Source organism: Ictidomys tridecemlineatus, chromosome 10 (genome assembly GCF_052094955.1).
Source record: "Ictidomys tridecemlineatus isolate mIctTri1 chromosome 10, mIctTri1.hap1, whole genome shotgun sequence".
NCBI classification, from domain to species: domain Eukaryota; kingdom Metazoa; phylum Chordata; class Mammalia; order Rodentia; family Sciuridae; genus Ictidomys; species Ictidomys tridecemlineatus.
Genome location: NC_135486.1, coordinates 50,161,486 through 50,187,148, shown reverse-complemented (window position 1 = coordinate 50,187,148; position 25,663 = coordinate 50,161,486). Strand labels below are relative to the sequence as shown.

General features: G+C 37.6%; 1 protein-coding gene across 1 annotated transcript; it reads right to left on the bottom strand.

Moving 5' to 3' along the window:
• Positions 1-1,062: 1,062 nt before the first annotated feature.
• On the bottom strand, positions 1,063-16,699 carry Cnih4 (cornichon family member 4). Its single transcript, XM_013359223.3, has 5 exons — positions 16,546-16,699; positions 14,416-14,484; positions 9,984-10,096; positions 7,841-7,981; positions 1,063-3,771 (listed from the first exon to the last, which is right to left on the bottom strand). Exons 1-5 carry the CDS (start codon positions 16,612-16,614, stop codon positions 3,744-3,746), a joined length of 420 nt encoding a protein of 139 aa, XP_013214677.2. The 5' UTR covers positions 16,615-16,699; the 3' UTR covers positions 1,063-3,743.
• Positions 16,700-25,663: the final 8,964 nt, after the last annotated feature.

The window sequence follows — 25,663 nt, the reverse complement described above, 5'->3', positions numbered from 1 at the left end:
GCTAGGCGAGCATTCTATTGCTGAGCCACACCCCAGCCCTGATTGTAATGTTTAATGGGAATTGATATATATGAAACCGAGATTATTTCACAGCAGATGTAGCAAAGCAAATATAAAGGAAGCCAATCAAACCTTGAAGATCTCAGCTAGCTGATTTTGACCACCCACCCACAGACTTTCCCACCTATCCTCAAGAGGAAAGCAATTGAAAATATAAGCTTTTACCAAAGTTTTTTCTAAAGAGCAGTACCAAGTTACCTTTCTGATCATTATTGCGATAGTCGCAGTTCAGAATGATAATGCTAAGGTTCTGAATGAGCCTCAGTCATTAGCAGAAAACTGGTTTCTGCCTTTCAAAATATTCATTGAAAGTGTGGCTTAAACCCAAGACTTCACTTACAAACCCTTAGAAAACCTGAACAGACATTCTTTGAATGGCCTTCTGAAGCTTCATTATACCAAAATATTTCTTTCTTTTTTTTTTTAAGAGAATTTTTTATTATTTATTTTTTAGTTTTCAGCGGACACAACATCTTTGTATGTGGTGGTGAGGATCAAACCCAGGCCGCACGCATGCCAGGCGAGCACGCTACCACTTGAGCCACATCCCCAGCCCCCCAAAATATTTCAATCTATTTCACTGCATAGCAAAAACAGTATATTTGGTTTAAAGTACAAAAACTCAGGTGGCAGAGATCTAGATGATAAGTACAGAATTTAAAATTAAGCTTCTCAATCTTGCTATCTAGTTTTATACATTTGAAATTAGTTTACATTTTTGGGGACAACTAATTGCATCAAGTGCATGTACTTTTCACAACCACTTCTGACAAAGTATTACAGTCAGAGTAAAACTGATTTCAACAGTCTCAAGTGGACCAGATATAGCAGTTTTCTTTCCTAGCCCAGCAAGCCTTAGAATTTTCTATTTTGCAAATGACTGCCTTGAAAACAAAGAGGGCAGTGGACTTTGATTATGTTGCTCCATTGCTTCTTACTTTCCCTGACTTAAAGACATCAGTTAGACTTCTTGCTGGAAAAGCAATAGAACAACACAATCAGTTACTCAACAATCATTTATTGTTTCTGTGTTCAAGGCACTGAGTTAGGTGCCAGGAGAGAAAAGATGAAAATACAAATAAAAGTGGACTCTGCCCTCCAGGAGCGTACAATCTAGTAGGTGAGATTATTTGCAGGTGAATAACTAATACCAGACAGAGACAGAAAGTACCACAGGAGATAAAGTACAGCAGGAAGCTTTCTTAGTTCTCAACTTCAAAGTTAAGACCAGGTCACAGGAAACTGATTTGGACTCTTAATTCCACCGTCATCTGTGTGGCAGGCATGAAAAGGCAGCTGAAAGTACCTGCTAAGTTCTGATGAACTGAACTGCATCTTGGATTTTGGTTCCCCAGTTCTCTCAGCTGAGGTTCCAGTGATTTAGCAATGGTGCCTGCTATCACTGAAAGAATGCCAAGAGAAAAATGACAATACACGAATTAAAATACACACAGGAACTCCTCATGGTAGTGTGCACTGGCTGGGTCCTCAGTACTGCCTTTATAGAGGGACATGGTAGAGTGAGTAAGGGAGAGCACTGGACTAAACATCAGGATTTCAGATGCTCATACTTAATGAGATATTGGGCAATATTTAGGCCTCAAGTTTTAAGACATTAAAACAAATGATCTCCAAGGTTCTCTGGAACTCTCAAATCAAAAAATATAAACTAACCTTTAGCATTTTAGCCATAGCTATTTTAAAGTCAGTGCTATTGTCCCCTCTTTTTCATCTCTCATAGAAAAGCCCCTGAAAAAATAAAAGCTAGATCTCCTCCACCCCTTTCTTGACTTTGATACAGACAAGCAATACAAGAAAGGGAGAGTTTTTATTTTTTTAACTAGTTAATGCTTCAGAAGTAAATCATTCCTGGTTCTTTGAATAGGCACCTATTCACTCAGCCCCAGCACCTTGTGCCACATGTAGAATTGCAGCCCCAAAGTTCTCAGCCATGTGGGTTTCAGTTTGGGCTATTAAGAATACTTGAATGAAAAGGTGAAAGATTTTGGTCAAAAGTTCTCCACTCCTTTGAGCTACTTTAAGTAAACCATTTTCTCTCAGTTTCCAGGATTTAAATTTTCCAACAGTTTCATTGTTTTAAAAACTTGGGCAGAACACTGAGAGGCACTGGCAGTTAGGGAGGATTATGTTTTAAACAGAATGTGCTTCCAAGGGAAAAAATTAAGAAAGAGATGCAAGCAAAGTAATTTCTGTTACAGCTTCTTGGCCCTTTGCCTAGCAGAAATAAGATTACCATAAGGAGAATTTCTGTGACTCTTCAGAGGCCAGCAGGATCAAATTTACTTTGCCTCCACTTCCTTCTTCCTTAAATGTGTTTGTTTCCAGAGCACCACTTCTATCCCTGAAACATGGTCTGTTTGCATGGGAATTTAGCTTAGTGGCTCCCTTGCTTCTATTTCAACCAAAGCTAAAGCCAAAAGTCTATGCAACATTAAATCTTTTGGGGACACCAAGGTGTGTCAGCCATCCAATTCTGTCATGCCAGAATAAATAATCCCTTTGGACTCTGTCATAGAACAATCATGGTTTGCCTAAATGCCAACGCTTAAGATAGCAATATTAAAGCATAAGCTAGGCCTGAATGACCCACCAGGCTCATTTGACATCATGAAAACTGAGAGACAGCTGGGGGCAACTGATCTCAATGTGGCAGGGTTTACAAATAGCGCCAAGAAATTGAGTTCTGTTAGATATTGCTATGAGCACAAAATGGCTTGTATTGATTCTCAGTTCACAAAATAGTCAGTGCAATAAGAACAGAAGAAATGCAGTTAATCCCGGCACCAAGCAGAGCACTAGTAGGCTCGATTTCACTGACAAAGAACAATTCTGCCTGCTTATAATCTTATAGAAGATTCTTCTACCAAATCACTTCTCCAATCCCATTAAATAAAAAGAGATCAAAAACAGTTGAATCAATTGCAATACAAAAATAAGACCCTGCAAGCACCAAAGAAAGTGTATGAGTTTGGGGGTGATTGTGGAGACAGTAGCTTTTAAATGAAAGCTCCTGATAAAAATCTTGGTTTTTTAAATTTATTTTCCCTTTCTATAAGCAAGAATTACATTGTATCTGGGCAAATGGCTTATAATATTTCACATATTCTGCAAAGAAATATAAATTTTTGAAATGTCATTTTCTATTAATATTCTTATAGAAAGACTTTTAGCTGACAATCCCATAAATCTTTAAGACATACTATTATTAAGTTGCCACAATATAGGCAAAAAGGTAGGTAACTTTCTTTTTTTCTTTTGTCCAGATTAACAGTGTTGTTTTATATTCTGACTCTTCAGTAGACTTGAAGACAATCTGGCTTATCAAGTATTCCCTTTTAAGGTGTGTCCTTTATTTCTTTGGCATGCAAGGCTGACAGGACAGTCCTACTTCTACATATAAATAACCTTCTTCAACATTCAGATGATAAAAAACACTTTCATGTGTTGGGGTTCAGGCTAATGTTGAGAACCAGAAATCTACAAAAACTCAATTCATGTTTTTTAAATACTTTATATGGTAAAAATACAGCAAAAATAGTATCTTGTTCAAAGACGAAAATATATACTGCTATGGTCACGGTTCTAAGGATGATGTAAGTAGTCTCTGGCTCCTCAACTGTGCACTGTTCTGTAGGTTAACTCCAACCACAGCTTCTCCGGTTTCAGTCATTTATCAAAGCTAAAATCATACTGTGAAAAGAAGAAATTAATATTACTAATGTTGCCTTTTTAGAAATGTTCCTACAGTCTGGTCTGTCCAGACTTCCATCACTGAGGGTCATCAAAGAACATTCATTTGAGTAGAAGACAATCATTTTTTACCCAAAAGGAAGAATATTTATACTAGGGATTCTTGATGGCCTAATTCTTCACTAAATAATAAGTAATTAGGGGTGAAAGTGGGAGTACAACCTAAAAACAATATGGGAGTATATGTTTTTTTTTAAAAAAAAAAAAAGGAGCCTATATGCAGGGCGGGGAACAACCTTTAATTATCTCACCAGGTCTTTGCACAAGCTATTGGTATGCCTGGAATCCCTCTGCCCTACTCCCCCACCACCCCTCCACACACACACTTGGGCTTCCATGATCAGGAAGGTGCTCTGAAGCACCTCCTGAGGAGGCCAGCCTCAGACCAGAGCAGTTGCATGGCTCCTTCCATAGCTCATCATCTTGCATGATCTGATCTATGAGCTCCTCCAAAATGAGAGCACGAGCCCAACACCTGCACTTTCACGTCCTATGTGACACCCTAGGACAGCAATTGTGAAGCTCAGAGCTCTCCACTGCAGGGATTCTGCATTGCTCCTTTGTGTAACTCGCAGTGCTTTACAATGTCTGACCCATAGCAATCATCCAATAAATAATCTTATGAAATCACCTCAGTTGAACAATAATAAAAAACGATCCTTTCCTTTTATTTATCAGGGATCAGATTTGCTCTGCTGAGATCAAATGACTAACATGCACAAAAAAACCCTTATGATACTAATGGTATAAATGATTAGTTCTCTAAATTTAACAATATTAAATATACACAATGAACAGCACAGATTAATGGTAGTAGCTGGTATTTTTGAAAGACTTTTGAGCATTTACTATACACATCAATATAAATCAAAGTGCTCTACATGCACCATCTCATTTAGTCAACACTACAATTCAATGAGGAAGGTATAAGATTCCATTTTCCAATGAAAAACTGAGGCACACAGAAGTAAATATACCTGCCCCAAGTCACACAGGAAGTGGTAAAGCCCAGCTTCTACTTGGTTAGCACCTAACCGAAACTCAAAGGCATTAATTTCACCATTCTTTAAGAAAGATGAACATTTTTTTTCTTCTTTCCAAAACTTTAGTTCTATTGAACAACATGCCAGGTGTGGCAGACAACAGAATCAGAATAGGAGCAGCATAAAAACTCTGCAATAAAAGCTGGTAATTTGATAATAAAATCACTTAAAAAAATAGCAACCAAAACCAAGAAAAAAAGTGCTACAAGGTCATATTCTAAAACTATTCTCTTTCATCCTGATCCCTGTAACTATGAGTGACACTAAGGGATGGGTAATAGCAAAGTGACTGAAAATGACAAGCTGAGAGGGAAGAAGAAAGGAAGAAAAGAGAGAGAAACAAGGAAAGGAGCAGCTACCAGGTACACCAGTTATACAGTTTGCTTATCCTTCATTTAGTTGTAAAAAGCCATATCTTAAAACTACTACTACTTTCCTGGTGCTGGGGATTCAACCCAGACCTTTCACATGCTACAATTCTACTGAGTGTTGTATCACCGAGCTACAGTCCCCCTAATGGCTTCCCAATTCCTCCAGCCTGTTTTCCCATTGCTTTAAATTCAGTGACCAAGACAAAGAAACTCTTGTGCATTTTTGAATCTCAACACTTCAGGTCTACTAAGCCATAAGACTGCTCCTCAATTCTATGTTTATTCTCAAAAAGCCTGTCTATAACATGAATCCAAGAAAGCTCACACTACCAAGATGCAGGGAATGTCTGCTCAAGTTTACTCTCCAACAGTGTGAAACCTTCAGGGGAGAATGAAAAAGGATAAACTTAGCTATACCAATTCCACCTAGTTTTTTTGTTTCTGTTACTTCAGAAACAAATACAAAGAAACATATGACAGTAAAGATACCTTCCCATAGTTTGACCTAAAAAAAATGAAAATATATGCATCATTGTATTCTTTTGTTTATTTTCTTTTTTGAGATGGGGGTCTCACATGTTGCCCAGGCTGGGCTCAAACTCCTGCCTTAGCTTCTGGAATAGTTTGAACTACAGGCACATACCACCACACCCAGCTTGTGTTCTTAATATTAAAACTGTTTGACCTTTAATTTCATCTTTAATACCTAGATTAAAAATTAAGCCTATTAGCACTAAGGTAGGGCACAAGAACCAGAAACTGATAGCAGTGATTTCTTTTGCCCTAATTTTCAAAATAAAACTCCAAAAAAAGCAAATAAAATGAATGGTGAAAAGGGACTGAACTCTTTTTTCTTTTTCTTCAGTACTGGGGATCAAACCCAGGGCTTCATGCATGCTATGCAAACACTAATACTGAACTATATCCCCGTCCTAAACTTTTTTTGAATTGGGGAAGGAGGGGCTAGGAGTTGAACCCAGGGCACTATCCCTCTGAGGTATACCCCAGTCTTTTTGATTTTTTTATACTGAGACAGGGTCTCACTAAGTTGCTAAGGTTGGACTCAAACTTTCAATCCTCCTGTCTCAACCTCCCAAATCACTGGGATTACAGGCACTTACCACCAGGCGCAGCCCTAAACTCTAATTTTAATTTATTCTTTGCTAGTGGGTAGATTCAACCCAGTAAAGGAGGTCCATAAGGCAGCTTTGTCAGGCAGATGCCTGACAAAGTTTATGACTTTAAACTATTTCAGATAAAAAAGCATTATCTCCATATAATTGCTATTAAGAATCTTGCAAGGGTAAAAGCTTAGTAGTATAAATTTTTCCTAAATCGTTCTTATGCTTGTGCAAAACATTAAAATTTCAAGGGCAAGAGGTATAGTTCAGTGGTAGAACACTTGCTTAGCACACATAAGACCATGTGTTCAAGACCCAGCACCACAAAAAAAAATGAAAATTTTTTAAAAAGGAGAAAAGTAGAAATCATCTAATTAAAGATTTGATACTAAAGTTAAGCCTGATTTCTAACTTCCTACAGGCTTAATCAAATCATACAGTGGCATTTTTTTCCCTCCCCTTTGCTCTGTACTATAAGTCTATGATAGATAAAGGAAAATGTGGTATGTTCATCTCTAAAACATAAGGGAATAAATTTAAGTTTTAAACAAGACTACACAAGGCTTTCAGTGTGTGACAGTCAATTCTTCATATTAATTCTTACTTGCATATATTATAACCAGAAGACATACAATTAGACCATTTAGAACCAAGGAAAATCAGCATCACATCTAAATTCCTTACTGCCAAGAAAGATCAGCCCAATTTTTTTTTTTTTTTTTTTTTTTTTAAAAGAGAGAGTGAGAGAGGGGAGAGAGAGAGAGAGAATTTTTTTTTTAATATTTATTTATTTATTTATTTAGTTCTCGGCGGACACAACATCTTTGTTGGTATGTGGTGCTGAGGATCGAACCCGGGCCGCACGCATGCCAGGCGAGCGCGCTACCGCTTGAGCCACATCCCCAGCCCAGATCAGCCCAATTTGATGTAAGTTGTTGAGATCCGCTGCCAGCAGTTTAACTCCCCAGAAACCCATAAGAGGGATGGTCTCTAGGGGTACATATATTAATGCTTGTGATAGGTGAAACCTGCTACAAGTAATCCCTCACAGCTAAACACTAGGGCAGGAAAAGAATAGCCAAGACAGGGGCTAGAGTTGTGGCTCAGTGGTACAGCACTTGCCTAGCATGTGTGAGGCACTGGGTTCAATTCTCAGCACCACATATAAATAAATAAATTAAATAAAGGTCCATTAATATCTAAAAAAATATTTTTTTAAAAAAAAGCCAAGATAGTTTTAAGCATGTTGATAGCCTCAATGACTAAGGAATAACTACAGAGTAACTCTACTATAGACTAAATAGAATGCTGATTCGATAACACACATAAAAGAATCTACACAGCCACATAAGAAATTCACATAAAACCCCCAAAGTTATGCAATATCAATGCAAAATCTTCTACTATAGTAATAACTTATCCATCAAAAGCAGACATGGCATCAAAAATGATGCCAAGAGAACTTTAAACTCACCTATAAAGATACATGAAGAAACAGAGCAAGTGGAAACCAAGCTTGATCATGGCTTCTTTCATGTGTGACTTCAGTTGCCCTCGATTGTGTATTTCCGTTGGATCAAACACTCCCATGTTGCCACTTGGTACCATAATAAAACTGATAAATTAAAGGATGTACACATTAAAAAGAAATTCAAACTGTTAGCATAAATATTGAAAAAAAAATAACTAATAATAATCAACCTTTAAATGTGAACCCATCATTGCAGCTTTTAATTCAAATCAAATATAGACAGAAATGGTGTTGTGGGCTACCACTTAGTCTTCCTCTGGAAATTATAATACTGTTAATTTTTAGTGTAATTTTTTTGTCCTCTGAAACAAATACAGTAACATTCTAAAAAGGGATGTTTTATGCACTGAGAACCTTTTATCCATCTCCTGTAGAAAACTACCAATCCAGTCATCCATCCCTACAGCTCTTTTCCAATATACAAAGGTTAATGGAGGCTCTAAAACCAAACTAATTTCATCAAGTTCTTAGAAACTTCTTTATTGGATATGGAGAATTAAGAAAACTGGATTACTTTGTATATGTCTGGGTTTCAACATCCAGACTGTGCTGTTTGTGTAACATACATGTTTTAACTCAGCACTGTATATGATCTCTTCTAGCTTTCATGTCCAAGTTTCTAGGACAATCTGGTTTCCTCATTCTTGCTACAATGAATTACCACCTCTGTGAAATGCAAAGGCCCTTCTGAGCTCCACAAATCTTAAATTCTCTCCCAAATCCTAGTAGCACACCTATACTTATATATCCAGAGAAGTCTCAAAGAGTCTTATTGTTCTCTGACTTCCAAGTTATCTAAGAAAAGTGTCACTCTTTTTTTTTTAAATATTTATATTTTAGTTTTAGGTGGACACAATATCTCTATTTTATTTTTATGTGGTGCTGAGGATGGAACCCAATGCCCCGCGCATGCCAGGTGAGCACGCTACCACTTGAGCCACATCTCCAGCCCCAAGAGTGTCACTCTTTTTTCTTTCTTTTTTTGTTTGTCCTTAAAACTTCATGTAGTTGGGCATGTTGTTGCTAAATAGAAAAGCCATACAGACTGAGACACATTTCCCTAGCTCAGGTTCTAGTTTCACTATCTTTTTAAGATCATTCCTGCAAATCTACCCCTTACTTACCTCTACTACCTTCCACTATCTTTTCACATTCTTCTTATGTTCCTCCAACACTTTGTTCTTTTCTATGTCCTTTTTATTATAATTGTACTTTATATCATGCTTAAGTATTGGCAATGAATGGTTTTACACTAAAAAAAAAATAGATACAAATAAAATAAAACCTAAAAATATAGAGGCTGGGCACAAGAGTGCAAGCCTGTAATCTCAGTAACTTGGGAGAGTAAGACAAGAGGATGGCAAGTTCAAAGCCAACTTCAGCAACTTAGTAACACTCTAAGCTTGTCAAGATTTTTCCACAATTATTCACAAGACAATATGCTTCATAATAGTACAACTATAAAATTATATCCAATCACTGTTTCTATTATTTTTTAACAAACTTCCTAAATTTATTGTCAAAAATTCTGATAAGTTACCTAATTTGCAGGTTTTAAAAATGTAATTTTCCTTGGAGTATTCTAAGTATAGTACACTCTAATTAAAAACTGTATCTACAGAGGCTAGGATTATGGCTCAGTGGTGGAGCGCTTGCCTGGCACGTGTGAGGTTCTGTGTTCAATCCTTAGCACTACATAAAAATAAATAAATAAGATAAAGGTATTGTGTCCATTTTCAACTAAAAAAATTAAAAAAAAAACTATCTACAAACAAAAAGGGCTTACATTTTCAGACTTTTGACTATACTTAAAAGAAAATTATACTCAAAGCAATGAAAAAACATTTCACAAGTCTTTAGACATTACAAATAAACATGACATGTAAATTTGTGCTTTAACCACAAGATTGAGACATGCAATTACCATTTGCCCAATATTCCAAAGTGAAACAACAAAATTTATACTGATTTAATAAAGCATTTTCATGGAGAAAAGAAGGCTGTTCACTTAAAAAAAAAAAAAAAAAAAAAAAAGAAAGAAAAAAGTTTAACTGCCCTGACAAAATAGTAAACAAATTATACTTACCGATATATATTCCAAGTAGCAACAGGTAAGTTGAGAAGGAATATGAACCAGTGCAATGAAACAAGCATTAATACAGTGACAACAGTATGGCCAATCAATTCTGGAATTACCCACTGCAAGGAAAGAATACAATATTATGGGCTGGGGATGTGGCTCAAGCGGTAGCGCACTGGCCTAGCATGCGTGCGGCCCGGGTTCAATCCTCAGCACCACATACAAACAAAGATGTTGTGTCTGCCAAGAACTAAGAAAAAATAAATAAATATTAAAATTCTCTCTCTCTCTGTCCACCCCCCTCACTCTCTCTTAAAAAAAAAAAAAAAAAGAAAAAAGAATACAATATTATGCCCACCACCATGTCTTTCCTGACTATACATGTTATTTGAAACTAAATCAATGAATGTTCAAAGAAAGTTTACAAGCTACTGTTTCAAGATTATTTTTAGACTCAGATGTCCCAGATTTGCATAGTGTTGACCCCATGCAAATGCATCAGGGAGCAGCTTAAAAATAAAGCACTTAAATTTCAATTGTGTTTTGTCCTAAGCAAAGGCTTAAAGTCAATCACTAAGAAGGTTTAAATGCTAACTAGAGCAAAAATAGAGAGTATTATTTATTTTCTATTCCAATATCTATGCTAAAGCCTCTTATTCTAATTTGGGATGGTTAATATGCATTTTCAGGTTGCTTCTAAGTCAGAACATCAATCTTGAAACAATTTCCTATCTCCAGAATCCTTTAAAAGATTACAATATCAGACCCCTACAGAAGTAGTTTTCAAACTCTGGATTTCTTTTTCTTTTCTTCCTTTCTTTCATTCATTCATTTATTTTTTTTGGTACTTTTGTGGTATTTTTGATTCAACCCAGGGGCACTTTATCACGGAGCCATATCCCCATCCCTTTTAAATTTTTTAATGACAGGGTTTTGCTAACTTATCCAGGCTGGACTCACACTTGCAATCTGCCTGTCTCAGCCTTCCAAGTCACTGGGATTACAGGTATGTGCCCCTGCTTCAAGCTTAAACTCTAGATTTCTTTCAGTGGGCTGCACTCATCTTTGTTTTACACACAAACACTTACTTGAAACAAGATTTAGGCACTAAGATTTAACCTTATTATGTTTGGTTTACTGACTTTTAACTAAGTCCTCTGTTTTGTCTCTTCCCTCAAGAGTATGCCTTACTGGGGCTGGAGATGTGGCTCAAGCGATAGCACACTCGCCTGGCATGCATGCGGCTCTGGGTTCAATCCTCAGCACCATATACAAATAGAATAAAAATGTTGTGTCCACCGAAAACTAAAAAATAAATATTAAAAAAATTCTCTCTCTCTAAAAAGAAAAAAAAAAAGAGTATGCCTTACACCTCACTTGTTCTAAGAATAAGAAAATACTAATACCAGGATTATATTCTCCAGGTAGGAGCTTGAAAGATTCTTCTCTGGAGTAATTTAATAGATCAAGGAAAAAAACACCTTAGAGCAGCAGTACATGCCTCTAATCCCAGTGACAAGTTCAAAGTCAGTCACTTAGTGAGGCCTTGAGTCACAATGAAAAATAAAAATGTAGCTCAGGGGTAGAGTACCCCTGGGTTCAATCCCTAATATAAATAAATAAAGAAAGAAAGAAAGAGTGATAGCATCAAAGAAAAAATACAAGAGAGGCTGAGAGTATAACTCAGTAGTAGAACACAAATTCAGTGTGCACAAACCCTGTATTCAATATCCAGCACCAAAGGAAAAAGAAAAGACTACAGAAAAATTTCCCTGTTGAAAGAGTCTATTACATGTCCAAAACTATGAAAAGGGACTAAACAAAGATATCTAAAGACATACCACTGCAAACTTTGAAAACACTAAGGATAAAGATTCTAAAACTTCTGTGGAGAGGACAGTGGGTAAAAAAAGTGATCATATTAAAAGAATAAAAGGGGGGCTGGGGATGTGGCTCAAGCGGTAGCACGCTTGCCTGGCATGTGTGCAGCCCGGGTTCGATCCTCAGCACCACATACAAACAAAGATGTTGTGTCTGCCGAAAGCTAAAAAATAAATATTAAAATTAAAATTAAAAAAAAAAACTTAAAAGAATAAAAGGCCTGAGAATGCATTTCAGTGGTAAAATGCTTGCCTACCATGTATGAGGCCCTGAGTTCAGTCCATAGCATAGCAAAAAAAGGAAAAGAAAATAAATAAATAAATAGATAAATAAATAAATAAGAAATCAAATGGTGTAATCCCAGCAGCTCAGAAGGTTAAGGTAGGAGGATAGCAAGATCAAAGCCAGCCTCAGCAATTTATTGAGGCCTTAAGCAACTTAGTGAGATACTGTCTCAAAATAAAACATAAGGGGTTGAGGCTAAGCTCAGTTGCAGAGCACTTGCCGAGCATGTGAGAGGCTCTGGGTTAAATCCTGAGTGCCACATAAAAATGAAACAAATAAAGGCATGCTGTCCATATACAACTATAAAAAAATTTTTTTTTTTAAATAATAAAACATAAAAAGGGCTGGGGTGTGGCTCAGTAGTTAAGAGCCTCTGAGTTCAATCCCGGGTATCAAAAAAAAAAAAAAAGCAAAGAAAGCAAATGGCTTAAATGGCTTTAGATTTTCCAACTTGAACAACACTAGAAAACCACCAGCAATGTCTTTAAAATTCTGAAATTAAAGTCTTCTCTAACCTAGAACCCTATACTCAGATAAACTATCAAGGGTATGGGTAAGATATTTTCAAACATGGATATTTAAAAAATATCCCAAGTATTGTGTGTCAAGAAGCTATTCTAGCAAAATGTGGTAGAAGGGCCAAGAAAAAGGAATACATAAGATAACAAGAATCAGGGAATACAAAACAGGAGTCTCAGAATGAAACTGTGAAACACACCTAGAGAGAAATCAGTCCAGGGGACAGTAAGAGTCTGGAAGCCTTGAACAGACAGGTCCCATGGGAAAAATTTAACTCAGAGGTTATTTTAATTCATTTTACCATATAGAAAATAGTACTGAAGGGTTTGGAGATGTATCTGAAGACTAAGTTACAGGTAAATAAAAGAAAAGTAATTTTTCTGGAAAAGATACCCAGAAAAAAAAGAAAGAAAGAAAAATACTATCACTATCAACTGAGGTTCAGCAATAAAAAATATCTATGTTTTATAACAGTACATTATGATATAAACATGGAATATTTCCAAAAAGGAAAATGAAATAATAGGAAAATAGATGTTTAAGTAAAGGAGTACAGAACAATTAAATCTTTTCTTCCATATTGTGAAGTCAATATTTAAAACTGACAAATCCAGAAATAGAGCAAACAAATGAAAAAGAAACAGAAATATAAATACCAGAAAAAAAATAAACTGTCCAAGTATTAAAATCAGTTACCCTTTTAGCAAGACAGGACTTAAAGGGGTCAGGAAGAGACCACTATTTTTCACTATAAACTTTGCAATACCACCGACTTAGTCATGCATATGTACAACTTTCATAAAAATTAACATTAAAAAACTACTTAAACTTCAAATCCAAGGAGCAACTTTGTCAGTAGAAGAATATAGTAATCTTAAAAGTAGAAGAGAAATCATTACAAAGAGGGCTGGGAAGAGGGTTGGAGGAAAGGGAGGGCAAGAGAGAGCAGATGGAAAGGTAGATACGATCAACATACAACACATCCATGTTTGGAAATATCACAGTGAAACCCATTAATCTGTAAAATTAATACATGTTAATTTTAACTTTTCAGAGATACACTTTTCAAAAAATACATATAACTTTATTTTCTTCATGGGTCAGAGAAACTAAAGTATACAGAAAATGTAAGACCCATGAAAATTGTTTTTAGGTCAAGCCAAAAACACCTCTCAAGTATCCTATTTGTATTTGAACTCTCATCCAGAAAGTGTTTGTCTACTCATTGTAAAATGAATTAGGGACAACTGGTTTCCCTATATCTAGATGAGTTCTGCAGTTCAGAATATTGTGCCAATATAAATTTCTGACTATACTAAAAGTAAATGGCCTTAAAACAAATCTAATCAATTTACTTCTATGCAAGCCACACAAAGAAGGTCTTCTTTCATCCAAAAAAAGACAAACTGAGAATTTTATCCATAAGTGGGAGGAAGAGGTTTAGACACAGAAAACAAAAATAATTATCTTCATAATGAACCTGAGCCTGGACTGAATAATGAAGCTGCCTACTGTAGACAGGAATACACAGAATAAAGAAGTGAAATTTCAAGTCAAATCTTATAGCATAATTTTATGATCTAAAATATTGCAAAGCAGCAGTTATACCAGTCTAATGAATATATACTCTAAAATGAACTCTAAAACCAACATGCATTCTAAAATAAAAAATGCATGTTGATTATAAAAATCTTTAAAATGGAAAATGAAGAACTGACTTCAATAGCAAAAAGTGAGCAAGAAAATGTCTTACCTTGTTTAATTTCGAGCAACATGATCTAGCATTAATGTAATCACATTCTAAATCAGACAATGTAATTATCTGATAATCAAGATAAGGAATTATACTTTTTTATAAAAATTATGCATTTAGTTTCAGAAAGCAATCCTAGTTGCAAGGAAAAGGATGTATCTCAGTGTTACAGCTGCACATGGCCCTGAGTTTGAGTCTAAGCTTAAAAAAAAAGTTAAAATATAAATTTCCACTAGAAAAGTAGTGTTTATTTATGATATATCAAGAAAATGTCTTTGATGACTTAAAATGTAAATAAAGAAAACAAGATACAAAAACTATAAACACCCCATGGTCACATGCTGGCAATGAATATGTATCAAAAATTGGATTACAGGACTGGGGTTGTAGCTCAGTGGTAGACAGCTTGCCTAACACATATGAGGCACTGGTTTTGATCCTCAGCACCATATAAAGGTAAATAAAAATAAAAGTATTGTGTCCATCTACAACTAAAAAATAAATATATCTTTAAAAAAATTTTTTTAGGAGCTGGGGTTGTGGCCTAGCAGTAGAACGCTCACCTAGCACATTCGAGGCCCTGGGTTTGATTCTTAGCACCACACAAAAATAAATAAAATAAAGGTATTGTGTTCAACTACAACTAAAAAAAATTTTTTTAAATTTTTTTAAGTATTAAAAACAAAAAAATTTGGATTACAGCCAGGAGCAATGACCCACATTTTAATCTCAGTTACTCAGGAGGCTGAGGCAGAAGGATCACAAATTCAAGGCTAGCCCTTGGCAATATAGCAAGACCTGTTTCAAAATAAAAAATGACTGGGGATATAGCTCAGTTGGTAGCATGCTTGTCTTGCATGTACAAATCCCTGGGTTCAATCCTCCCCCCACCCCATCCCCCCAAAAAGAATGGAAGCATTTTGTCTGGCATGGTAGCGCACACCTGTAATCCCAGGCTGAGGCAGAAGAATTGAAAATTAACTCTCAGCAACTTGGTGAGCCCTTCTTAAAAAAAATAAAAAGGACTGGGGATGTAACTCCGTGGTAAAGCACCCCTGGGTTCAATCACCATAATAATAATTATTATTATTTAAAAAGTGAAAATAAAAAGTTTTCTTTAAGAACAGGGAAGCACTGTACCCTACACAAATAGTACAGTGCTATGCTGCTGAACAACCATTTACTGGTTGGAATGCACAATTTAAATAGTGTAACATACTGGAGTTTAACATGGACTGACTGAAAAAATGTAAAGTTGAGAAACTACTGGAAACTACATCACATGTAGTCACTGAATTTACAATCTTCAACTGTCAGGGTCAACCAAAATATTCACTGCAGATTTCTTTCTTTTCTTTTTTTTTTTTTAAGTTGTGAGTCCACACGATATCTTTATTTTATTTTTATGTGGTGCTGAGGATGGAACCCAATGCCTCACTCGTGCTAGGCGAGCGCTCTACCAGAGTCACAACTGCACCCTACATATGGTTTTTTAAATACTCCTTCCCAACACTCAATAAAAAACGGCATTGTGAATGAAGCACGTCGCCAGTTTCAGAAGGAGTTAACTCCTGGAAGTACAAGGTCCCCACAAGCACTCAAGCCAGCAAGAACAAAGGGGCGGGCAGCCGGGCAGTAGCCCTGGGAAAAACAAGAGGCGGCAAATCGCCGCGGATCGTCCCAGAGCCCGACTGTCCGCGAGAGACCGCCCCTGGGCCTCCGACATACTAAAAAAGGGAATGGCGCCGGGGCTCCCCAAGAAAAAGGGAACCTTTTTCTCCCGAGGGCCAAAAGGGAAGCCAAGAGCCAGCCGTCGCTCAGGGCAGGGCCGGTCGCGGGTATTGCAGTGGGAGGGCGCGATGGCCAGGCCGGGTTGCGCCAGGAGCAAGGCCCGCTCGGATCCCCAGGGAGGGCAGAAGGTGGGGTCAGGGCACCGAACGGCAGCGGGGCTCCCTTCCCGGTCCTGGGAGCCCACGCCTCATTCTGGCCAGGCCAGTGTCCCGAGAACCCGAGACCGCCGCCGGGCACCTCCCTCACAGACCTGCCCTGGTGCCCACCGGGCCCACCCTCAGCCCCGTCCCTCAGGCAGCGGGCCCCAGGTCCCCCTCCACCCGCCTCAGGCAAGGATACGAAGTAGACTGAGAGGAAAATGAGCGCGCAACAATCGAGGAGCGAGAAGACGAACACTACTGCCTCCATCCTCCTCCTCCTCCTCCTCCTCCTCCACCTCCTCCGCCTCCTCGGTCGCCGCCGCTCCTTCCGTCAAACCGGCTCCCGAGCCCCTCCCGCCCCTGATAGGCCCTTTTCCCGGCTTGCTGGGGCGTGTAGTCCTCGCCTGCACGGCATGCCGGGAGTTGTAGTCCACTTTTCAACGCAACCACAGTGGTGTTAATGCATGCTGGGAAATGTAGTCCAGTGGTTCGTATACAACCGAAGAGGTTAGCGGAAACTCTAGCATCAATCTGATTATTTCCAGAAATAGTGCCAAGCAATTAGTCTTTGAGAATTTACCGAACGCCTGTAAACTGCTGGATACTCAGTTATGTGCCATATATGAAATTTTCTTTAGTGTCTGCTCTCAACCCACTCGCATGCCTCAAAGCACAGTTTCAACCTTAAAGTGCCTGGCTTAAAAATTGAGAACCATCAGTCAGTTCCTGATCTCAATTACTCTGGAACTTTCACAGTTGCTTGCTTATTCTCTTTATAGTAGTGTTTCTCTCCTCTCTAGATGTTAAGATCTTTAAAAACTGAATTCGTTGTCTCAGCCTTTCATTTATTTAACAAATAGTTACTGACAACACCTTAACTATAGGCCAAGAATAGATCTAGGCTCCAGAGATATAGAAATTAGTAGGGCAAACAAGATGCCTCTGTAGTAGTATTGAGTTGGATATATAATAGCAACTAAATGGGGGCGGGGGTAGATGGCCAGTGATAAACTCCATGAGCTAATTACAGAAAAATCAGTCATTCTTTATAGAGAGATAGTGCTAGCCCAACCAGTAATCCCAGCTACTGATGAGAATGAGGCAAAAGGATCACAAAGTTTGTTTTGTTCTGTTTTTTTTTTTTTTTTTTTTTATTGGAGATTGAACCCAAAGGTGCTTTACCACTGAGTTCCATCCCCAGCCCCTATTTATTTTATTTTCTGACAGGGTCACCCTAAATTGCTTAGGGCCTCGCTAATTTCCTGAGGTTAGCCTGGAATTTGCGAAGCAACCGACTCGGTTTCCAGAGTCCCTGAGTTTACAGGCATGTGCTCAAGATCACAAGTTTGAGGCCAGCCTGGGCAACTAAGTGAGACCCTGTCTCAAAATGAAATTTTAAAAAGGAATCAGGCTGGGCACGGTGGTGGTCACACACACCTGTAATCCCAGCCACTCGGCAGGATGAGGCAAGGAGGATAGAAAATTCAAAGCCAGCCTCAGCAATTTAGCAAGACCCTAAGCAAATTATCGAGATCCTGTCTGAAAATAAAAAATCAAAAGGACTGGGGATGTAGCTTAGTGGTTAAGCACCCCTATATTTAATCCCAAGGTATGAAAAGGGAGAGACATAGGGCTGTAGCTCAGTGGTATTGCACCTGGGTTCAATTCACAGTACCAAAAAAAACAAATAAATAAATTCACTCGTCCACTCATTCATTCAACCAGTATTTTATTTTTCTTTCTTTCCTTTTTTTTTTTTCTTTCTTTTTGGTATCAGAATCCAGGGATGCTTTACCACTGAGCTACACCCACAGCCCTTTTGATTTTTTATTTTCAGTCAAGGTCTCCCTAAATTGCTGAGGCTGACTTTGAACTTGTGATCCTGCCTCAGACTCCTGAGTCTCAACCAATATTTTCTGAACAGCTCTTACATATTTTAAACCTTAGGAATACAAATGAACAACAGAAGAAAAATCTCTACAAGTCTATATCTTGCATAACAGTGGGGGAGGCAGAAGACAAAACAAATCTATTAATTAAAAGCAGTTATGGGGCTAGAGTTGTAGCTCAGTGGTAAAGCACTTGCCTGTTATGTATGAGGCCCTGGGTTCGATCCTCAGCACCACATATAAATAAAAAAATAAATAAAAGATCCATTTACAATTAAAATATATATATTTTTTTAAAAAAGCAGTTATAAGGCCATCCACAGTGTCACAGCCTGTAATTTCAGCTGAGGCAGGGACTGCAAATTCAAGACCAATCTCAGCAACTTAGCAAGGCCCTAAACAATTTAGGGAGACCCTGTCTCAAAAAAATAAAAAAGTCTAGGGATATGACTCAGTGGTTGAGTGCCAGGATTCAGACCTGGTACCAAAAAAAGAGAGAGAGAGAGAGAAAGAGAGGAGGAGGAGGAGGAAGAGGAGGAGGAGAAGGGAAAAAGCAGTTATAAGTACCTTGAAGAAGATTGATTGAAGGGGATGGGGAAATACTTAGGAGAAGGCCAAGCTGAGAAACACATTTACACAGAAATCTGAATAAGAGCAATTTGAAGATTTGAATGTAGTGTTTCAGACAATGATTGCAAAGGACCAATTACAGTAGAAGTTTGATATCCTTAAACAGTAAAAAAAAAAAAAAAGTCATTGTGGCTAAAACACAATGAATAGTGGTAAGAGAATTTTGAGAAGTCAGCAGTAGGTAGGGCAAGGTCATACGGTGGGGGCATATAGACCCTTAGCAAAGAGTTTAAATTTTCTTCTAATATGATGAGGAATTACTGGAGAATTTTAAGCAAGAAAAGACCTTGATCTGATTTACTTTTTAAAGTACTTTGCTGAGACTAAATTGCTGAGGCTGCCCTTGAACTTGCAACCCTCCTGCCTTAGCCTTGAGAGTCACTTGGATTACAGACATGTGCCATTATACGTAGTTGATTTACATCTTGAAAATATCATTCTGATGGTTTGGAGAATTAAATTAGGAGCAAGTTTGTCATCAAGGCTATCACAAGTTCAAGGCCAGCCTTGGCAATTTAGAGAGATCCTGTCTTAAAAAATAAAAGGGACTGGGGATGTAGCTTAGTGGTAGAGTTTCCCTGGGTTCAGGCCCCATATCAGGGGAAAAAAAGGAAAAAAAAAGGAAAATGAATGAATGAATTGGTTAATTAGTTTTAAGATGTGATCTTGCAGGGCTGGGGATGTGGCTCAAGCGGTAGCGGGCTCCTCTGGCATGGGTGCGACCCGGGTTCGATCCTCAGCACCACATACAAAGATGTTGTGTCTGCCAAAAAGTAAAATGTAAATAAAATATTTTAAAAAAAGATTACAGATCAGGGCTGAGAATATAGCTTAGTCAGTAGAGTGCTTATTTAAAAAAAAAAAAAAAAGACTAGCCTGATGCCCAGGCTAGTCTCAAATTTCTGAGCTCAAGTAATCCTCCCACCTCAGTCTCCCAAGCAGCTGGAACTACAGGTACATCATGGCATCTGGCAGAAATCAAAATTTTAAAACCACAGTGCCACTAATAATATCCCCAGTAATCATGAAATACCTGTGAATAAATTGAATAAAAAATCTTCAGGATATGTATGTGATAATTACAAAACACTGATGAAATAAATCAAAAACCTAAATAACAAGGAGAGCTATGCTATGTTTGCAGGTTAGAAAACTCGATATTGTTAAAATATCAGTTCTTCCCAAACTGATCTTTAGGTTTCATGCAATCCAAATCCATAGTAGCATCTTTTTTTTAAGAACTCTGAAGTTTATTCTAAATTTTATATGGAGGCTGAGTGTCACAAGCTGTCCATGGACTGTGTGTGGACTGTTGTATATAGTAACCTCATGAGGGAATAAGTCTGGCATGGGGAACTTCCCATGGCACCCCATACACACAGGGATTAACTGCCTGATGCAGGTGAACATCCCTCTCAAGCTCTGCCAAAGATCCCACACAGCACCTGAGATGGGTGTGACCTGACCAGATGTCAATCAATCTGCTGACTGCAAATCAACACAAAGCAACACTCTGCCCTTGAAACTTTATCCCCTGCCTTTGATGTACCCTCTTAAATAAACAACTGGAGCCATCTCTATCTAGTTCCAGAACCCAAGTAGACTAGATCAGGGGCTTTGCTTTTTGTAAATATGTTTCCAAGTATTTATGTTTTGTTATTCACTAATTATTTAAGATCTTAAGTTTTAGGATGGCTTAGATTCCCTTGGCAGGAAGAAGAACCCCTCATGAGACCCTGGCATCTACCCCCCATTGCTGAGGTATATTACAGTGATAAAGCATGTACCTAGAATAGGCAAGGCTAAGAATTCAATCCCAAACACCAAAAATATAAATAAAGTAAGATAAAATTTATAGAAAATGCAAAGGAATTAAAACAAGACAATTTTAAAAATAAAAAACAAAAGTTGAAAGACTCACATTCCCTGATTTCACGATGTACTAAAAGCTACAATAATCAGGCAAGGCATGGTAGTGCACGACTATAATCCCAGTATAATCAGGACTACAGATTTGAGGTTATACTAGGCAATTTAGTGAGACCCTGTCTCAAAGTAAAATAAAAAGGGTTAGTGATGTAGTTCAGTGGTAGAACACTTGCCTAGCATTCTATATACCTGGTTTCATTTCCCAGCACCATAAATAATAAAATAAAAACAGTGGAGAAAATCTCAACTGGAATTTACCCAACAATTACGAACAGGCAAATAGAGTAAACACATTATGATATAACCATGCAATGAAATACTACCTGGCAATAGAAAAATAAACTTCTGATATGTGCAAAACAAGGATATATCCAAAAGATATTGAATTGAGCAAAAGAAACTAGAAATAAAAGAGAACGTATTATCTGATCATATTACACAAAAACTGACAATTTAAAATCATATATATAGTAAGTGAAAGTTTGTCAATTGTTGCCTAAGCATAGAGGATGGTAGATAGACCGGGAAATGGCACAAGACAATATTTCAGAGTTAATGGAAATGTTCTACATCTTGGTGTTGCTTTTGCAGGATTATATGTATTATAAAAACTAATGAGATTGAACTGATATCATTGAAGATGGTGGAGTAAAGAATTCCAAGAATTTTTCTTTACAACAAGCTAGGAACAACCATCAGAATCAACTTTATCAGAGCTTTGGAAATGAATCAAAAGATTACAGCACCAAGGCAAATGCTTAATGGAGAAAAATAGCTGAATCTCAACATTCAAGGAAATCTAGAAACACTAGCTGCCCAGTTAAAGGAACAGAGACTTCAGTGGCCAAACAAGACAAAAACTGTAGACTTTTTGAAAATTAGTTCAGAAAAGTAACCAAAAAGAATTGATAACTATAACTAGCATTGACATTAGAAACTGTGGAGGGAGTTATCATATTACAATATTCAAAATGACTAGTTTTCCATAACAACAAAAAAAATGCAAAGAAATAAGAAAGCATGGCTCATTCACAGGATGAAAAGAAAGTAATATAAACTGTCCCTAAGGAATCCCAGATAATGGACTTGTTGGACAAAAAAATCTAAATCAACTATTTTAAATATGCTCAAAGAGCTAAAGAAGACCATGTGCAAAGAAATAAAGGACATTGTGAGAATAATGCCCCACCAAACAGATAAATTAATAAAGAAAAATTATAAGAAGGAATCTGATAGAAACGCAGGATGTAAAAAGCATGACTAAGATTAAAAATTCACTAGAGGATTTCAACCGTAGATGAGATCTGGCAAAAGAATCTGCAAACCTGAAAATAGATCAATTTTCTAGTCTAACAAGCAGAAAGAAAAAAGAATGAATAAAAATGTCCAGAATCAGGTCCAGTCGTATAGTCCTGCAATTCCAGTGACTTAAGAGACTAAGATGGAGAATTGCAAGTTCAATTTCAACCTCAACAATTTGGTGATGCCCTAAGCAATTTAGCAAAATCTTGTCTCAAAAAAAAAAAAAAAAAGGATTGGGATATAGTACAGTGGTAAATATCTGGGTAATCTCTAGTACCAAAAAAAAAAAAAAAAGATCAGAGTATATGAGGCTTTTGGGACACAAAGTAGCCACATGTGTATAATAGGAATCTAAGAAAAAAAAAGGAGAAGAAAGAAAGGGTTAGAAAGGCCAGATGTGGTGGCACATGCCTGTAATTCCAGCAAGACAGGAGATGGAGGCAGTGGCCAAACAAGACAAAAAAATGTAGACTTTTAGAAAAATTAGAGGATCTCAAGTTTGAAGCCAGCTTCATCAATGTAATAACCTTAGCAAGGCGGCAGGAAGCCACTCTGGAAGCCACCCCATGAAATGTGTGAGGACCTTTTCAGCACTGAAGCCAGTGAGATGGTAGATCTGGTATTTGGGAACTTGTAATAGCACTCCCACTCTTAGGACCACAGATACAAGTGAAATGTCCTGGAGCTTTATATACAACACTGTAAGTGCACTGAAAGTCACTGAACTTTATATTTTAAAATGATTAAAATGGAGAATTTTATATATAAACTTTTCATCAATTTAAAATAATAATTGCCAGGCAGGGTGGTGCACACCTATAATCCCAGTGGCTTGGGAGGCTGTGGCAAAAGGACTACAAGCTCAAAGCTAGCCTCAGCAATTTAGCAAGGCTTAAGCAATTTAGTGAGACTCTGTCTCAAAATTTTAAAAGTAAATAAAAAGCACTGTGGATGTGGCTCAGTGATTAAGCACCCCTGGGTTCAATGTCTGGTAACAAAAATGAATGAATGAATAAATAAATAAATAAATAAAATTATTATTTAATTATACAATTAAAAAGGATGCCTTTTAATAGAGATAAATTACACCTCCATAGTTTAAAAAAATAGTAAAAACATAAGGTTCGTATTTACGAATACTTGGGCTCTTGTCCCTTTCCTTTCTCAGGCTCACATATTGAAATTCTTCCAAATAACCTAAATTTGTTCAATTTATATTGTTTTAGTGACAGAGATCTCAAATAATGTTTTTGTTTTATTTTTTGGGTACAGGGGATTGAAGTTAGGGCACTTGACCACAACCCCAGCCCTATTTTGTATTTTATTTAGAGACAGGGTCTCACTGGGTTGCTTTGCACCTTACCTTGCAGAGGCTGGCTTTGAACTTGCCATCCTCCTCTCTCAGCCTCCCAAGGTGTTTGAATAACAGGTGTGCAACAAGCACCTGGCCTCAAATAATGTTTTAAACAACAAATAAGCTGGCATGGTGGCTCATGTCTGTACAGCCAGCTACTCAGAAGGCTAAGGAAGGAGGATTCAAGTTCAAGGCAGTCTGGGCAACTTGGTGAGATAAGGTCTCGAAATAAAATAAAAACATTTGGGAGGTAGCTCATGATAGAGTGTTTGCCTAGTATGTGTAAGGTCCTGGGTTTAATCCCCAGCACAGCAAAAACAAAATAAAAACAAAGAATTCCTTTTTATCTTTTTCTGTTCCTAGAATAGGTCAATTTTTCCCCTTGCATTATGATCTTTGCACATGTGCTTCTTTCTATACCTGAAACCTGTTGAGAGCCACAGCCAAAGGGGCCCCAGCAAACTTCCAGCTGCCAGCAAACTTCCAGCTGCCGGCTGATAATTGGCTCACAGCGGCCCAGCAACATCTAGCTGATTGGCTCCTCTGCGGTGATGTTCATTGGGCTGTTTTCCTGCCCTTTCAGACCAGGGAGCTGCTCATTGGGGGACTTCTTTGGCTCCGCCCACACCACCCAGCCAATCGGCCTCAAGAGCAGGAGGATTGTGGGAGGTGGAGAGGCTGGGGTGGGGGTGAGAGGCTTGTGGGAAGCCAGTGGTGGCAGTTGGGCTCTGAGGGTTTTTTCCTGAGGAGCTGTTTTGTTTGGTGTTTGTAGTTCTAAAAATAAAGTTAGTTTCTTTTGACAAGTGGCTCCTGAATTGTGCCCAGCCAGACTGCAGCAGAAACCCTCTTCCTTTCTCTCTTCTGCTGTCCTGATGGTCCTTACCATCACATTCTCAGACAGACCTCCCCTGTCCATTTGGGCTGAGGTAGGTTCCCTTTGTTATTTTCTTTCTTTTTTTTTTAATGTTTTTTTAAAGAGAGAGAGAGAGAGAATTTTTTTTAATATTTATTTTTTAGTTTTTGGTGGACACAACATCTTTGTCTGTATGTGGTGCTGAGGATCGAACCCGGGCCGCATGCATGCCAGGCGAGCACGCTACCACTTGAACCACATCCCCAGCCTTCCCTTTGTTATTTTCAACCGGAGTACCCAGATAATTCACTTCATAATTTTCACTCATTTTCTTAATAATTACCTACTGAAAATCTTCTATGTGAAAGATTCTATTCTCTGGGCAATGAAATCTTAATTCCTTCTTCTGGTTACTGTGGTGCTTGGGATAGAATTCAGAACCCCACTGGGTTCTACCACTGGACTACACCCCCAGCCCATTTATTCTCATAATTATAATAAATGTTTATTGCCTCATCAGTCGTATTCCTGTCACTAGAATATAAATTCCAAGACCATATGTTTTGATCACTTTCTGTTTCCTGACTTCAGCATAGTAACTGGCACATGACAGACAATAAATATTTGTAGAATGAGTGTATAACATGCTAAGATAGAAATATAATTTTAATTCTATTTAGGAAAGGGATGTGAATAAGGCAAGCCTCACAAATAACAAATTTGATAAGAAAAAGAAATTGGTGCCCTTTAACAAGTTAAATAAATCAAAGATTTTTTTTAAAAAAATTATTTATTTTTCATTGTTGATGGACCTTTATTTTTTATTTATATGTGGTGTTGAGAATTGAACCCAGTGACTCAAGGCAAGCTCTCTACCACTGAGCCACAACCCCAGCCCTCAAAGATTCTTTCTTAACCTTAGAAAACTCATATCTTGGGCTGGGAATATGGCTTGGTGGTATGAGGCACTGGGTTCAAGCCTCAGCACCATATAAAAAAATAAATTAATAAACAAAGATATTGTGTGTCCATCTACAACTAATTTTTTTTTTAAAAAAAAAGAAAACTCATATCTCTAGCTGGGTGAGATGGCACATGCCTATAATCCCAGCTACTCAAGAGGCTGAGACAGGAGTATCACTTGGGCAATTAGCAAGATCCTATCTCACACAAAAAATTGAAAGGATTGGGAATATACCTAAGTGAGAGAGGATCCCTGAATAGAATTAACAGGAAGAAGATTATGACAATGACTCTGTATCTACCTTCCAGCAAGGAGGCAACCTTGCTTTTAAACTTCAGTACCTCTGGCTTGTACACTCTCCTCTTTTTTTTCCTCAGATTCCTTTTATACATAGGG